Source organism: Crassostrea angulata, chromosome 8 (assembly GCF_025612915.1).
Source record: "Crassostrea angulata isolate pt1a10 chromosome 8, ASM2561291v2, whole genome shotgun sequence".
NCBI lineage: Eukaryota > Metazoa > Mollusca > Bivalvia > Ostreida > Ostreidae > Magallana > Magallana angulata.
Genome location: NC_069118.1, coordinates 11,514,043 through 11,529,595, shown reverse-complemented (window position 1 = coordinate 11,529,595; position 15,553 = coordinate 11,514,043). Strand labels below are relative to the sequence as shown.

General features: G+C 33.7%; 1 protein-coding gene across 1 annotated transcript in view; it reads left to right on the top strand.

Annotated features, from left to right (window-relative positions):
- The window catches only part of LOC128160593 (uncharacterized), a 72,472-nt gene extending 60,938 nt beyond the window's left edge, over positions 1–11,534 (top strand). The window contains exons 23-31 of the mRNA XM_052823924.1: positions 1,294–1,497; positions 3,536–3,872; positions 5,747–5,922; positions 6,039–6,173; positions 6,257–6,373; positions 6,664–8,211; positions 8,322–8,446; positions 9,478–9,520; positions 9,735–11,534. Coding sequence (XP_052679884.1) covers positions 1,294–1,497; positions 3,536–3,872; positions 5,747–5,922; positions 6,039–6,173; positions 6,257–6,373; positions 6,664–8,211; positions 8,322–8,446; positions 9,478–9,520; positions 9,735–9,736 — 2,687 coding nt within the window. The 3' untranslated portion in view covers positions 9,737–11,534. The remainder of the gene's footprint in view (positions 1–1,293; positions 1,498–3,535; positions 3,873–5,746; positions 5,923–6,038; positions 6,174–6,256; positions 6,374–6,663; positions 8,212–8,321; positions 8,447–9,477; positions 9,521–9,734) is intronic.
- The last annotated feature ends 4,019 nt before the right edge of the window (positions 11,535–15,553 follow it).

Sequence of the window (15,553 nt, the reverse complement as noted above, 5' to 3'; positions counted from 1 at the left end):
CTTAAAAGAGAATTATGAATTCTGGCTGTCGGCCATTGAAACGCCATTTTGACCCAAATAACGGCAATTTGTAACAGTAAGCATATATCGTCAAACTCAGTATACCCTAATTATGAATAAAAACTTTTTGTTGGACCGGACTATAATTGTTTTAATGCTTTGTTTCTTGTTAAAAAACTAAATAGAAAGTGATGAAATACGGCTGTAGGCCATTTTAAATCGCCATTTTGACCTAATTAACGGAATTTCCGTCATAGCTAAATATTTCTTAAGACTCAGCATACCTAAGTTATACTGATTAACTTTGCTGGACCAAATTAAACTTGTTGGTTTCGTGCTTTTTTCCGTGATTAGAAACTTAAAAGAAAAAAATATGAAATCTGGCTTTCCGCCATTTTGACAAAAAAAGCATCGCTTTAGTGGAAATCAGCATGAATCCTCAGACTTAGCAGGTCTTATTTATGATTTGAAAATTTATTTAAAAATTTATAATTGTTTGTTTCTCGCTTTTTCACCATTTAAGAAACTAAAGGGAAAAAATATAAAATCCATTTTCTTGAAAATGGCATATTATTCCTAACTATCCACACCTAAGTTGTGATTAAAAACTTAGCTGGACTGAATATCCATTGTTTGTCTCACGCTTTATGTCCATTTCAGAAATATAAGACGAATTATAAAAATTTTGATATCCGCCATTTTAGATCGCCACTTTGACCTAATTAACCACATTTGTGGAAAGCCAGCAATTTTTAAGAATCAGCACACATTGGATATGATGAAATACTATTGTGGAAAAATTCATTAGTGTTTGTCATTATTTTTTCCCATTGAAGAGACTTTAGGAGAAAAATTTGAAGATTGGCTGTCCGCCATTTTGAATTGCCATTTTGACCTACTTAACGCCATTTTCATGAAGGCCAGCATACTTTTTCAGACTCAGCATACTTTAATTATGATAAAAAACCATGCTGGACCAAATAATAATTATTTGCCGTTAAAACGTTTTTCTAGAGCTCTTTTTAGAAATTTGGACTAAACTTAATGCGAGTCGCTGTTGCTTGATCTTTTCTCGTGTTGCACTATACAATCGGCATACGTTTTCAATACAGAAGTTTTGTAATTTTCATCGGGCTTGGGTCGAGACAACTGTCCAAATGGGTCAATATCTAAGCTTGAAATAAGTGTTACTAGATCTATTTCGAATTCCTCTAATGATTATTTTGTGAAAACCTCTTAATTTTGTTATGTAGTTTGCCTATCAATTTGTCAAACTACAGGCTTGTATTATAGAGGGTTGCAAACATGGCTTCGAATGCTACGATCAAACCTGCCTTCATCCTTCAAAAACTTGTGATGGCTTCATTGACTGCAATGGATTCTATGCGGAAGATGAATCCCAAAGCTGTGAAAACAACGTTCAGAAGTCATGTAAAGACTGGTGGAGTTTGGGAAGGCGGGAAAGTGGAGAATATCTTGTCAGCCTCGGTCTGAATGGTAACTATAATTGGCTACATATTTAAAAATCCTTGACTTGAAAGAATGGTCGTTTTGATTTTTAAATCTGAAAAGAATTATTTCATATAAATTTATTGATTTTACAATTAATAATGAAAGCTTGTTCTAGTCGGTTTTTCGAATTACAACCAACTCGTAACCAAACTAACGCATACCCAAACAGACTTGTAATTAATTTGTCGAGTAAAAATCACTTTAATTATAATATAATGCCTGCCTTCAAAGAGTGATAAGATTTTATATGTATAATTTGTCTAATTAATCGTTTTTTAAAGAAAAGATGGCATGTAAACAGAATTTTTTTTTTATTAAATGTTGATATAGGGACCAATTTTGGAATAAGAGATGACATTATGTTATCAAATATTCTACATTCATGTAACTCATAATTTCTTAAAGCAATATGAGCTGCAGTTTTCATGTTGAAATTTCTTTTTACGAAAAGCTGTTTTTCTTCTAAAATGACAAAAAATCATGGTTTTAAAATTCTGTAAGCTGTATTTTGTGGGAAAAGCTGATATGAAGCCTTAATTGAAGCAAAATTGAATTATTGTCGTCCTGTACAAAAATTGATTTGCTATTATATATATTCCTTATAAGAGAAATCTTCCTTCTGACAAAAATTGATGAATTTTTCAAAACTTTATTCACCATAAAAGTTCAAGTCACATGCAGACTTATCATACTAGCAGGTCTCTGCAGGAAAATAAAATTCTAAAAAAAACAGCTCATATTGTATTAAGTATTGTATATATACCAAAACCTTAACTTAACATATTATCTTTAACATTTACAACCCAAGTGTTATTGTTTAGCACCGGGCAAATGGATTATTGGTCTTATTTGGGTACGAGTCTGTCCATTTATTATTTTTTCCAATACTGAATATAATGACTTGAAATTGAATTCTTTTATACAAGGAACAAGTCTTGCTACTGAAAATGAAGTATTCCTATATAAGGAATAAACATGTTATCCCCTTCCTCGCAAGACGAGATTTAGGAAGGATGTATAGACTCACCATGCCCGTTTGTCTGTCAATCAGTGAAAAATTCGTGTCCAGTCAATATCTTTCTTATAGATTGACATTAAAAGTATTTACTTCACACAAAGATTGACCTTAGGGTGTGTCTTGACCTTGACCGAATGTCATTTGGGCAAGGTAAACAAGTTAAACGTCAATGTTAAGAAATAAAATCTTGATTTTTGTCTATTTCATAACTTGATTACATGTAGTAGCTTAAATTTGACACAGAGCTTGCTTGTGTCAAAACACATAAAAAAAATCTTTAAATTCTTATCATCGACCGCTTCTAGGAAAAAGGCCCGCTTCGATTAATTATTTTTATTTCGAATAAAAAATTGTGTTGATTTTTTTTTATCGGACTGGGTGTACAAAAAATGCAAAACATTTAATGGCCTCTTGACATGTTGATTCGGCAATTGCAACATCTCGGGCCTTTCCGGCAGAGCTGGGAAAACACCTCGCATGTATTAATATCGCCAGATGTTAGAATTTTACGATACTGTGTTCAAATGCCTTATCGTCTGATCCCAGTCATGCTTTTTTTATCATAAGGATACAAATGTCTTCATGCATTAACAGATAGCATGAATAAATGTAAGTTGGAATAAATTTGAATCTTTAGAATACAAATTGACTAATGTAAATCATATTAGCATTTACAACTATAAAAAAATAAAGCAAGTATTAGTTATAGAACATGGACGGTGAAATGGATATTTAAAAAAAAAAAACAACAACCACCCGCCCTGTATTGTTTTCAAATCAGGATGAAAATTAAAATATTTATTTAATGTGGCCTGACCTCTAAATATGTCGTGACATGAGCTTTAATCATCTGTGCACATTCAATGTCCTCATAAGAAAAAGAAGCATCAGTTATTTTCAAATAGAGGAATAGAGTTTTGATTTCTTAGCGGGGTATCATTTGTGAGCTTGCTCACAGTGCCTTTAGTTTTTTCAGCTCTCAATTGAAATTTTGTTTTATATTAGGAAAAGAAAAAACAAAGGTGGAGTGTAGGTTTAACAGATCTGAGCAGGTCGTGACTGTACAAACACTTATCCATCACAACCTGGAAGAAACCATTGTAGCTATCATGGAAACTATCAACACAACTCTAAAATACGCGGCTACCGAGAAACAAATCTCGTACCTCAAAAATGAGAGCACGTGTAGTCAATCAATCAGAATACGTTGTCATTACACGAACAATTTGCATGATGATATCTGGATAGGAGATAATGGAAAAGAGTTTCATTCGACTTTAGGTGAATCAACGGAAGGCTGTTCTTGTCCCTATGTCAACAAATGCGAAGAAGGCAAAACCAAGTAAGATTATTCTTTCAGATGTATACGTTTTATATTTTATGTACCAACCATGATAGATGGCAATCGGTTAAATCCTTTGGTAGTACAGTCACAGAGAGAAATTTCATAGACGTCGATAGCTCCAGAAACTATACAAAATCACTTTTGGCATTTTGAGGCAAACTATTGCATCAAAAATGTGTTCCATAGGAGGGGGGATACTTGACCTCGTTGGTCAATATTTCCCCAAATTTACATTACCACAATGGTGTTCTCAGCTATGACATGTGTTGATAACGATCAGTTTTCGAAATCCAAAGACCAAAATAAAAATAAAAAAACAGGAGCAAAGCATACAAGGACCTAAAAAATTGAGATAGAATCAGGTACCATGAAGGAGTGAGCATCTATGCTGAGCGGTTACACCCGCCATGTGCTTTTTGTCGTTTTCCGGAAAAACAGGACTGTCAAAAAAAGTTTTGTTTGAAGTCCTCTCTTCGTAAGTATTATGGTCGATACAACGACTTTCTTAGCAAATACAATCTTACACTGGGTTGCATGCTGACTGACGTCTTTTATACTAATTGTTAGAGTCTGACCATAGATACTGTGGTTTCATTAATATTCAAGGGTATCAATTTTCGTGGATAAAGTGAAAATCACAATTTCAAAGATACGTAAATTCGTAGCCAATTACCCTATGAATACAAGATGTTAATAGAAATTGCACTTCAATGAACACTTAATTTCGTGGATCAACTTAACGAAATCCATGAAAATTGGTATTCAACGAATATTGATGACACCACAGTAATCACTTAACAGAATACGGACTTTCCCGGTTTTTTTTTCGATTACAACAAAGAACACACGGCGGCTGTGACCGTTCAACAGAGGATGCACACTCCTCATAGGCACCTGATCCTACCTCTATCTCTTTAGAGGTCCGTGTTGCTGTGCTTTGAATTTGTATTTTGTTTTATGGATTTTTGAGATGTTATTGTCATTTCTCATAACTCCGTACACAATATACATTGTTTCATAAATCCTACCATAAAAATAGTTCAGATGCGAGCTATGTTCCAACTAACCAACACAAAGTAAAATTATTCCAACGTATTATTTATGATAAACCATTTCTTTACTTTGCTTAGAATTATCAGGTTCCTTTCATTTGCTAACACGCTACAATCGAGGTCGTTGTGCAAAAAAAATTGTGTTTTGTTCTATTGTAGCGCCGCACCGAGTGGCCTTGCAACACCTTTCATGATTTCAGTTTCAATGATCTTAGTTCCTCACATTTTAAAACTAGACGCCAAATTTCTAGTCTACCGTTTATTTACACATCACAAATATAGACACTGCGAACAAATAATCCAGTGTAAAATCCAAGTAAACACAATCACATATAATCGTAAATCCAAAACATAGACGAAATTAATAATCCAATTACTAAGCAAGTAAACAAGAGTAAGTCTGACTATTTGTCTAAGTAAGTGACTAGGAGAACATTTTAAGATCCTTAGAATCAGGAGTTAATACATTGAACACAATTAATGGTCAATGTGGAGTCAGCAGGGGTGAGATAAGTTGGACGATTAAGACACAGATAAGATTTATAGCCTAAGTGTAGATAATGTGTGAACAATTAATTAATGAAGAATCATATTAATAGAAATAACATATTAAACCGTTACACTATACAGGTAACAAAACAATTTTTTAATACAAGAATTAGCATCAAGTTATACATAAAATGTGAAAATGTTATTGTCTACAACATGTACATAATGGTCATTTTAATAGAAACACCACTGCTGTGACACCTATAAATTAAATCAATATATTAAGATAATTTTGATTGATCAGTTACCCAATCAGAAGTTATATTCTAGGTGTAACTGTAATTCAACATATGATGGATGGTACCGCGCAGAGTTCACGGAGGTGCGAGAAGATTTCGGTATCATAACTGATCACTCCGTTCTGCCAATCAGAAGCATTTATATCGGCCCTCCTGGCGTTGAAGAGTTCGTCAAATTAGATGCTGGGCCATTGATCTGTTCTGACGGTAGACATTTATTCAGCTAAGAATGCTACGAGGAATTTTTTTTAATTTATTCAGTTATAAATTGTGTGTATGTTCTAAAATTTAAAAGTAAATATGTAAACGGAACATTTCTGTAGAAACGTACGCTGTTAGCGATGACTTTCTTTGCCGATCTGGAAAGATTGTACCAATGTCACAGCGGTGTATCCTGGATTATGACGTGTATGGTGATGTCACCGGATGTAGAGACCTGTCCCACTTGGAAGATTGCGGTATAAATGGTGCATTCTTTTCAAATTCAGCTTGATATAGTTTTGATTTAGATTTTAAATTTACCGTCTTTACTTTTTTCCAGAGTTCAGTCAATGTCCGATGGGATTCTTGAAATGTCCCAATAGCTTTTGTATACCTCCAAGATTAGTATGTGATGGCCATAAGCAATGCAAACATGGTGTAGATGAATTACTGTGTGGTAATGATGTTTTACGAGAATTAAACTTATAATAAAAAGTATTTTGCTGTAATCCCACATACTAATTTCAAATCTCATCCCAAAATTTCGTGCGCGTTAAGTATTTATTATTCTTATTAAACGTAACAATTTGTCTGTGTTCTTGTCATTTTTTTTTTCTCTTGAAATATTCCAACTTGGCTAAAGAAGTAGGATATAACAATTTCTGATTTAAACATGGTTTAATACAACATTATAACAACACTGAATTCCTTTTATTGCACTTTTGCCAATTGTTTATCTTCTTATAGAATCCTGTCCAGGTCTGTATAGATGTAGGAACAGCAGCATTTGCCTTGATCCAAATAAATTGTGCGACTACATTACCCACTGTCCGTACCACGACGACGAACTGTTGTGTGACATTGAGTACCCAGAAGAATGTCAGAGTCACGGTCTTTCTGGCGTTTGCAGAAACATTAATAGCACAAGTCTTGTCAAGCTTCCAAAAGAACTACGGACTCTAACTTTGAGTGAAAATGACTTTAGTCATTATTTACCAAGTTTCGAACATTTGATCAATTTAGTTATATTAAATCTTTCTAACTGCATGATGAAATCATTAGAATCCTACTCCTTTGTCAATCAAAAGAATCTCCTAGAACTTGATCTAAGGAATAACAGAATAACAAATATAAATCCTTATGCTTTTATCGGATTAGATACTTTAAAAACTTTGAACCTGGAAGGAAATAATTTTCTAGCAAAAATATCAGACCTGGCTTTTCTAGGTTTACACAAGATACCAAGTATTGTCGTCACGAATTCCCGTTTACAAAATATAAACAAAGATACATTGAAAGGACTCGTTTGGGTCAGTCATTTAAATCTTTCCAAAAATGATATTCGTTTCGTTTCGGATTTTGCATTTCAAAATCTGACCGAGTTAACTGTTCTGGATTTGCGAAAAAACAAAATCGAACAATTTTCATCCAAAATATTTTTCGGGCTATCAAAGCTCACAAAACTTTATACGGACTCGTATGCATTTTGTTGTTTAAAGCCTCCGTCAGTCAAAGAATGTTTGCCCCATCCCAACGAATTTTCTTCATGTGACGACTTGATGAAAAACTACGTGTTGTCAGCGTTCCTGTGGATCATTGGAATAAGCTCCTTGTTGGGAAATCTTGGCGTCTTTGTCTTTAAGATATTTTTCGACACAGAGACTCTGAAGAAGGGACACGGCATCTTTATCACCAACCTGAGTATATCTGATTTTCTGATGGGCGTTTATATGATTATCATAGCTTCAGCTGATATGTCCTATCGAGGGCGCTATGTTTGGAACGATCTTTTCTGGAGGCGCAGTACTACTTGTCGAATAGCTGGGGTGCTAGCAACGGCTTCCAGTGAGACTTCCGTCTTCTTGCTGTGTCTTATAACACTAGATCGCCTGATTGCAGTCAAGTTCCCTCTCGGCCAATTTAAGTTCACAAGACGCAAGGCTCTGATATGTGTCGCAATGGTTTGGAGTATCACCATTTGGTTAGCTGTCATTCCTTTCATCCCAGGAAATTATTTTCAAGGAGAATTCTACTCCCGCTCCGTGGTGTGTCTTGCCTTGCCCCTCACAAGAGATCGGCCCGCTGGATGGGAATATTCTACGTCGGTATTCATTATTCTGAATTTTTTGCTGTTTATGATTATCGCTTTGGGTCAGTGTTTGATATACAGGGAAATATCACAATCGTCATCAAGGGTCAAATCCACCAGAAGAAATCGGGACATGGTCATTGCACGAGGCCTATTCCTTGTGGTCCTGTCAGACTTCCTATGTTGGTTTCCTATTGGAATAATGGGTAATAGTAGGACACTTTTTGATTCAAAACCAACTTTCTGTTACATGTAGTAGAAGCACTGTTGCTGTATCAGGTGCATATTCCTGTTTTTGTTTTGTTTCTCTGCACAGGACTGCTTGCTCTGAGTGGCCAAGTCATATCGGGAGAAGTGTATGCATGGGTTGCTGTATTCATTCTTCCGATAAACTCAGCTCTAAACCCCTTTCTATATACATTTGCTAATGTAAGGAAGAAGGTGAGTTCAATTCGAAATGTTGATCTTTAAATATTTTCATTTCTTTTAATAAATATGTTTACGCCAGTAGCTACCGTGGATGCGAGCACAGCAAGAATAACAGATACCGTGTATCATTGTCAACGTAGTGATATTTTGACAGTTATCAACTAACATCGAATAATTTTTGAAAGAGAGATATAGAGAATAACATAATATTTTTAAGTTAAAAAAAAAATCTTACAAATAACATAGAATATTTGTTTATTTGCGCATTCTTACTACATACGATGTATCCGTGTCCCCGAGTCCTGTTTGTAGGTGTACATTTTCACTTTATTTGTTTTAATGGTTTCACATTATGCAATATTTCCATATGCTTTTGAACTGTTTATATTTTCTCTTAATTCTATTTTATTACGCTAAAATGATCTTTTTTATTTCCTCCCTTCTTATATTTACTTTACGTGTACGCAAACTTAATAGCTTTAAATTTGATCGATGTGAGAGTAAAATATGGTTCTTGCTTGCGCGAGTGTGTGTGTGTGTATATATATATATATATATATATATATATATATATATATATATATATATATATATATATATATATACGTTCTCTCAAATTAGATGGGACTGTTTTAAAACTTTGTAATATCAGAGTATTCGAGATATCAAGGGTAAAATGGCTTAAAAAATTAGTGGTGTGGACTTACAATTTAATTCAACATATACATTGTATTCGAGATATCAGTGTTCGAGATATGGAAGTTTTTGGTGTTCTTATTTTCGAATGAACCAAACACTTATTTTCTTCCCCCTTTCCCCTTTGCATTTATAATTTCGTATTTTCAGCATAATATTGATAACCGAAACATTTTCACTGAGTATAAATGTTAAAATCTTAACTGATGTTTTTTCCCCAAAATATCATGTAATTTGAAATTAGCTTGGCATTTATTCCACTTTTTCTGGATAAAAAGGTTATTGTGAGGAGAAAAGTTATCTAGCTGTATTATCATAATTTTTTATTTATGTGTTATTTTTTTTAGGTTGAAATCAGGCTCTGTTGCAAAGAGTCATCAAATAATCAATGTAAGTGTGTTTACTTTTCATTTCAACACCAAAAGTCTATTTATAAGTTAGAGCTACAATGTTGCAGATTTGAAACTTTTGTACGAGTAGAGTAGAAGTTTTCCTTGTGTATTTTTGTATATGTGTTCATTTTGAATAACATTTCTAAACTACAATTAAAACTCAAAGACATTTGTCTTTCTGCGTTTTTTAGTAATCTTTTTCTTTCTTCTAGAAAATTAAAGACTTGGTTTTCAAGACTGAACCAAGGACCGTCGTAGAAGATGAAGATATCCATAATGACATCAAACAGATAGGAGAGCTAACTCTCTAGAAATTGATGTTTCATAGATCCTCATTTTAATATAGAAAAAAACCTTTCATTTGTCTATTGTTCAAATGAGCGAAACTGTTAAATATTATAATGACTTCTTTTACGTAAACATGATTTCTTTTTTTAATTCTTTTATTAGGTCACCTGAGTTCTTTTTGTCGATCGCCGTGTGTCGTGCGTTAACAATTTTACATTTTCAACTTCTTGAAAACTTCAAAAAACAGAAATCTTCTTTACCCGTACACATGTCAGGAACAAACTAAATGCATAGTTATAATGCCAACATAGCCCTTCACCAAAATTGTGAAATTCATGTACCTTGGTCGGGGGTTCATGCTTTAAGGTGGGGCTATTAAGCAATAAAGTAAAAATGTATTTAATCTTCGGAAATCTTTTTCTCTTCTTCTATATATATTTGTAAAAACTAAATGCAAGGTTATAATGTCCATGAAGTCATCTACATAACTTGTGAAATTCAACACCCTGGGTTTAGGACCTAGGGCAGGGCTAATATAGTCATGTAGTGAAACGTATTAAATCTTAGAAAATTTTCTTCTTTACTCGAACACGATTCTATTTAAATTGTGTAATTCATGGCCCCTGGGTCAAGGGCTGAGGCCCCGTGGGGCGTAAATATGGTATTTTGGAGCTTAAAATAAAGTCTCATTTGATGTGTAAAACAATTATGAATACAAACATACCAAAGATGTTTTTTCTCCTTTTTATGCATTGTTTAATATATGGCAAAATCTTGAAATATATGAGACTTTTACAATATTTTTTTCACTTCATCATAAAATAAAATGATAAAGGAACTATTGTTCAGGTGAGCGATATGTGTCCCATGGGCCTCTTGTTTGAGATAGCTATCGTGACTTGACGAGTGAAATATATAGACCAAAAGGTATGTGAATGGCAGAAATGTGCCACTATAAATTTCTAAAACGAGGCAAGCTACTTACAACAAGAGGTCCAGGGGCTACATCGCTCACCTGAGCAACAATTGCCTTAACTCTGATCAAATTAGCATTACAGTATCAAAATCAAAATATCTTTACAACCAAGTACAGTAGATTTTGCTAAAAAAAATGAAATCTGCCAGTTTTTATCCACATCTGTTTTTAGTAAATACAAAGCCCCTTTTGTTGTTGTACCTCTAAGAAGATATTTCTCTGATCCGATATACCCCCCCCCCCCCCTTTTGTGGCCTCACTTTTCTCTAGAGAATCATTGTTTCATCAAACTTAAATCTGTATAACGTGAGCTTTCACACAAAGTACTGGGTTTTGGACTGAAAACTTTCCCAGAATATTTTTAAAGATGTTTTCTATATATTCTTATGTAAAAATTCAACCCGCCATCCTGGCCCCACCCTCTCTGTATGAACGACACACGTGTTCGATGTGAATGCGTAGTGAGGCAGCACTGTGTGTGCAAAATATTAAAGATATCTGGAAAATCCTTTCACAGAATAAACATATTGTGTATTTCATTGATTGTTGTTTTCTTTATTCTTTACTACAAACATTTTAATACAATGTGTAGTTCATGCATTTAGAAGTCCGTGCAACCTGAATGCCTCGATCGGAAAGCAACCGACCGTAACTTTCTCAACCGATATATATACCCCAGTGGCAGTAGAGGAGCGATCGAAATTAATATGGCGACCAAATGCTTTTATGAATTCATGTCAGCTTTAAGGTGACTGGTTTTGAGTATGCCACATTTGTAAAGACATCGTGGCTTGAGATAATATTCACATAAAAAACACAAATAAATGCAAATACCAACAAGGAGTGCATGGCCATTACTCGTTTGAATGAAGTTAACAGGAGTTTAGCCAGTGTTTTATCAACTTTGGTTCTTATAGTATCACTTTATCTTGATCGCAGTTGTTAACATGCGTTTTATATAAATATTGCTGCAATGTATATTTAAGCTAATGTGCTAGATGGTTTATTGGGCATTAATCATTCGAATGTGTTAATTGCTATTGAGTTTTGGAAAGTGAACACTTATTATGTATATGAAATAAATTGTTGAGATTTGTGAACTTTTAGTGTTTAGTTGCTATTTATTTGCAATTATAATCGAAATGGAGACAGTCTTCCTCGACTTAATTTGCAAAGTACATCCGAAAAATGTTGTCCTATTATGAAACCTATCAATAAAATTCTCGTAAGCATTACCTTTATGTTTATAGTTTTTTATGTATAATTTCTGTAACTGTTTGTAACGCATCATAATCTCCGTCCTAAATTAAAAGAAAACAGGTATTTATATTGCAGGAATGATCGGCATGCAATATCATTGGTCAACTCTGTTGATGTAATGCAAAAGCACTACGGTACGTACAATAATCATGTTAAATAAGATATATCGCACCTTTAAGTTAATTTCCAAAATAGCAAGGCATGCGCATGAATAAACTTTACTTTTAGTGAACGAATGGTACTTCCGATTAAAATACTTACGCATTAAGAAAACATGATTTGAATCACAAGTTTAGCTTTTTAAGAGAAATGTGTACCCGTGCTTGTAAGTTGAGAGCGCTTATAGTAGGGTAAAAGAGATCTTAGGAAGGGTCGTAGACTCGTATTTTAATAAAATCAAAGTTATACCGATGCATTCAGCATCTTGTTTAACTAATATTGTTTTTACCTATCAAAGGTGCAAACAACTTTATCGATATTAGCCATACTGCATCATTTTTTTCTTCATTTTTTTATTTGAATAAACAATAATAAATTAAAGAATATTGCTTTCAACTAGTTGGCTGAATTTCATTCATAGCAAATTTGTATTGATTTTTCGTTTTCTCACTTTTTAAGATTTGAAATCTATGAAATTTATTAAGTCGTTCGTGAAAAAGATCAACAGAAAATTGTTTCCCTTGTGTTGAACAGTATTTCAACCAATGAAATAAATGTAAATTTTCACATCATGTATTTTCGACCAATCACAAAGGAGAGGAAGTGCACAACCCGGACACTGTAAATTATTTCAACTCTTTAAACCGTCTTCCAAGGAAGACGGTAAATATTTATTTAACTGTATAAATGTCCTACTCTCAAGGCAAACGCAGAAGAATAACGTGTCTAGTATTCTACATGTATTAATTAAGCTGACATAAATTAATAAAGCATTTGGTCGCCATATTAGTTTTAATCGCTCTTCTACTACCATTGGGGTATAAATACCGATCGAGAAAGTTACAGTCGGTTGTTTTTCCGATCGAGAGAGGTTGCGCGGGTTGCACGAACTTTAAAATGCATGAACAACACATGGTAATACATTTGTGTTTGTAAAAAAAAAGAATAAAAGAAACTAAAATCAATAAAACACAAAATATATTTGTTCTTTGAAAGAATTTTTAAGTTATCCGATTTTTTTTGCACATACAGTGCTGCCTTATTTCGCATGCACATCGAACACATGTGTCGTTCATACAGAGCGCACAAGGTCTGCTTGTTTTTGAAGACCTTACTACATGAAAAAAAGTGATAATTACAAACTTTCAACCATGTCAACAATTTCAAAACAAAAAACTACATCCAACACAGTAGATATATGATGATAAATCCAAGAAAGTAACACCAAAACACTGTATCCTTCGATTTTTCAGAAAAAACTCCGTTTCTTAAATGACATTGCTGGATCGGCCACAGTGTTTGGTTTGCGCAAGTGCGATGTTAAAACTTGAACTTGAAAGCGTTCTACAATTATCAAGGATTTCGAAATATGTGTGCCAGGATTTCAGTTTGCCTTGTTTCGTCGTCCATTGAATATTCCTAACAAGTGCATTATTTGTCGTATAATTTTTTTATCCCGTCGCGCAACTTGTTGCGAAGGGGATATAGCATCGCTATCGTGTGTGTGTGTGTGTGTTCGTATGTGTGTATGTATGTATATGTGTGTGTGTGTGTGTGCACTCCTTTTCAATTTTCTAGTAAATTTTAAAAAAAACCTTCCAATAGAATTTTCTCAACCTTTGCACAAATATGCCTCATTGTAAAAGATTAAAACAAATGCAATGTAATATTAATTGGTCAAATTTTTATGCAAAAACTTAGATAAAATTACACCATTGTAAAGGAGGGGGCATACATTATGACAAAATTCGTTTAAAACTAAAAATATTTATCATAGATTGCACACTTCTTTAAATAACAAATAAAAAATGCATGTGCCTTTCCAAACCATTAATACTATTACAAAACATTATTTCATTAAATCAATGTCATAATCAACTTTGTATATCAGTTATCAATCGATATTTCTGAGTATCAATCTCCCAGAGCAAAAGTAGCGTGACAGAACAACGTTACGGTGAGTTAATAGAGTTAATAGCTTAATGTGTGTTTGAATGTTTGTTATAATCCCCTCGTGCAACTTGTTGCAAAGGGGATATAGCATCGCTGCTGTGCATGTGTGTGTGTGTGTGTGTGTGCGTGTGTGTGTTCAGCTTTGAAGTAAAAAACCTTGCACAGATATTTAGTAAACTTCATACACTTACTTGGCATAGTATAAGGACAAACTCTGGAAATTTTCAAGTCAATTAGTTGAGTACTTTTTAATATATCGTTAAAATAACACAGATGTAAAAAGAAATTTTATGAATGAATGAACAATAACTACATGTACTGATCAGCTTCACGTTTGAGAAAACAAAGTGAAAGTCAACAACTTGATATTTTTTGGATTTAGATTTAGTAGAGGTGAAGAAGTTTTCTTTTTAAGATAAAAAAAATTGTTGTACATTAAACCAATAAAAATGTGCTACACATAAAGAAATTTATTAAATATGGCGTTAGAAATGCAGGTAACTCTCGATAACTCAAACGACCCCTCGAAGTTTTTGATCGCTCAAAGTGAGACTAGAGTCTCAATTTTCCCTCTTTATAAATAACAAAGCAAATTTACTCTTGATTTCTCGTACTTTTAATCTCTAGAAACACTTGATCCCTCGAAGTCATACTGCAGTCCCGTTATTCATAATCTATTGTTTTTTTTACTATCGATGACTCGAAGTGGCTGTGTATATCCAATCGTTACCTAATTAACACATACTTTCGCATTTATTGGCTCCAGGCGATAGACGCGGGACCCGTGTCACGAGTTGTTAATTCAGGCAAAACTTGTCATGCAAGGTAACACTAGTGTGATTGTTGACCAAACCGATACCGAATCTATAATTATAACCACCCGTTTTATGATAATTTGGGGAGAAATTAATTGAGCATCAGTGTCATTATAATGATTAGAGCTGAACACGTTCTTACAGCTAGTAAGGGACACGTAATGTAGGAACAATGGGTGATACTCAGTTATATAATTTACGACATGTCGTCTCGCAGTCCAGTAGTACTTAGCAATCTGATCATAATATGATGCATAAATAAATAATTACAGTATATTATGAATTTATTCAATGTTTGTTCTGTTAAATTTTTAAAACATCCATGTCTGTATATTTAACTGAAAAGAAAACATTGTTTAGGCATGTATGTCAGGTTCGCACTAAGTAAATGGCTTAACCATAACATCCGGTAAGACTAATTTTAAAACCCGTCGATCAGCACGGAAAATTCCGTACCTTTGAAAACTCGAACTCTTGATTCCTCGAAGGTCTTCCTCGGTCCCATGGACTTCGAGATATCGAGAGTAACCTGTAGTTAAAATGAACAGAATAGCAAGTACGCTTGCTTGCATTTAACACA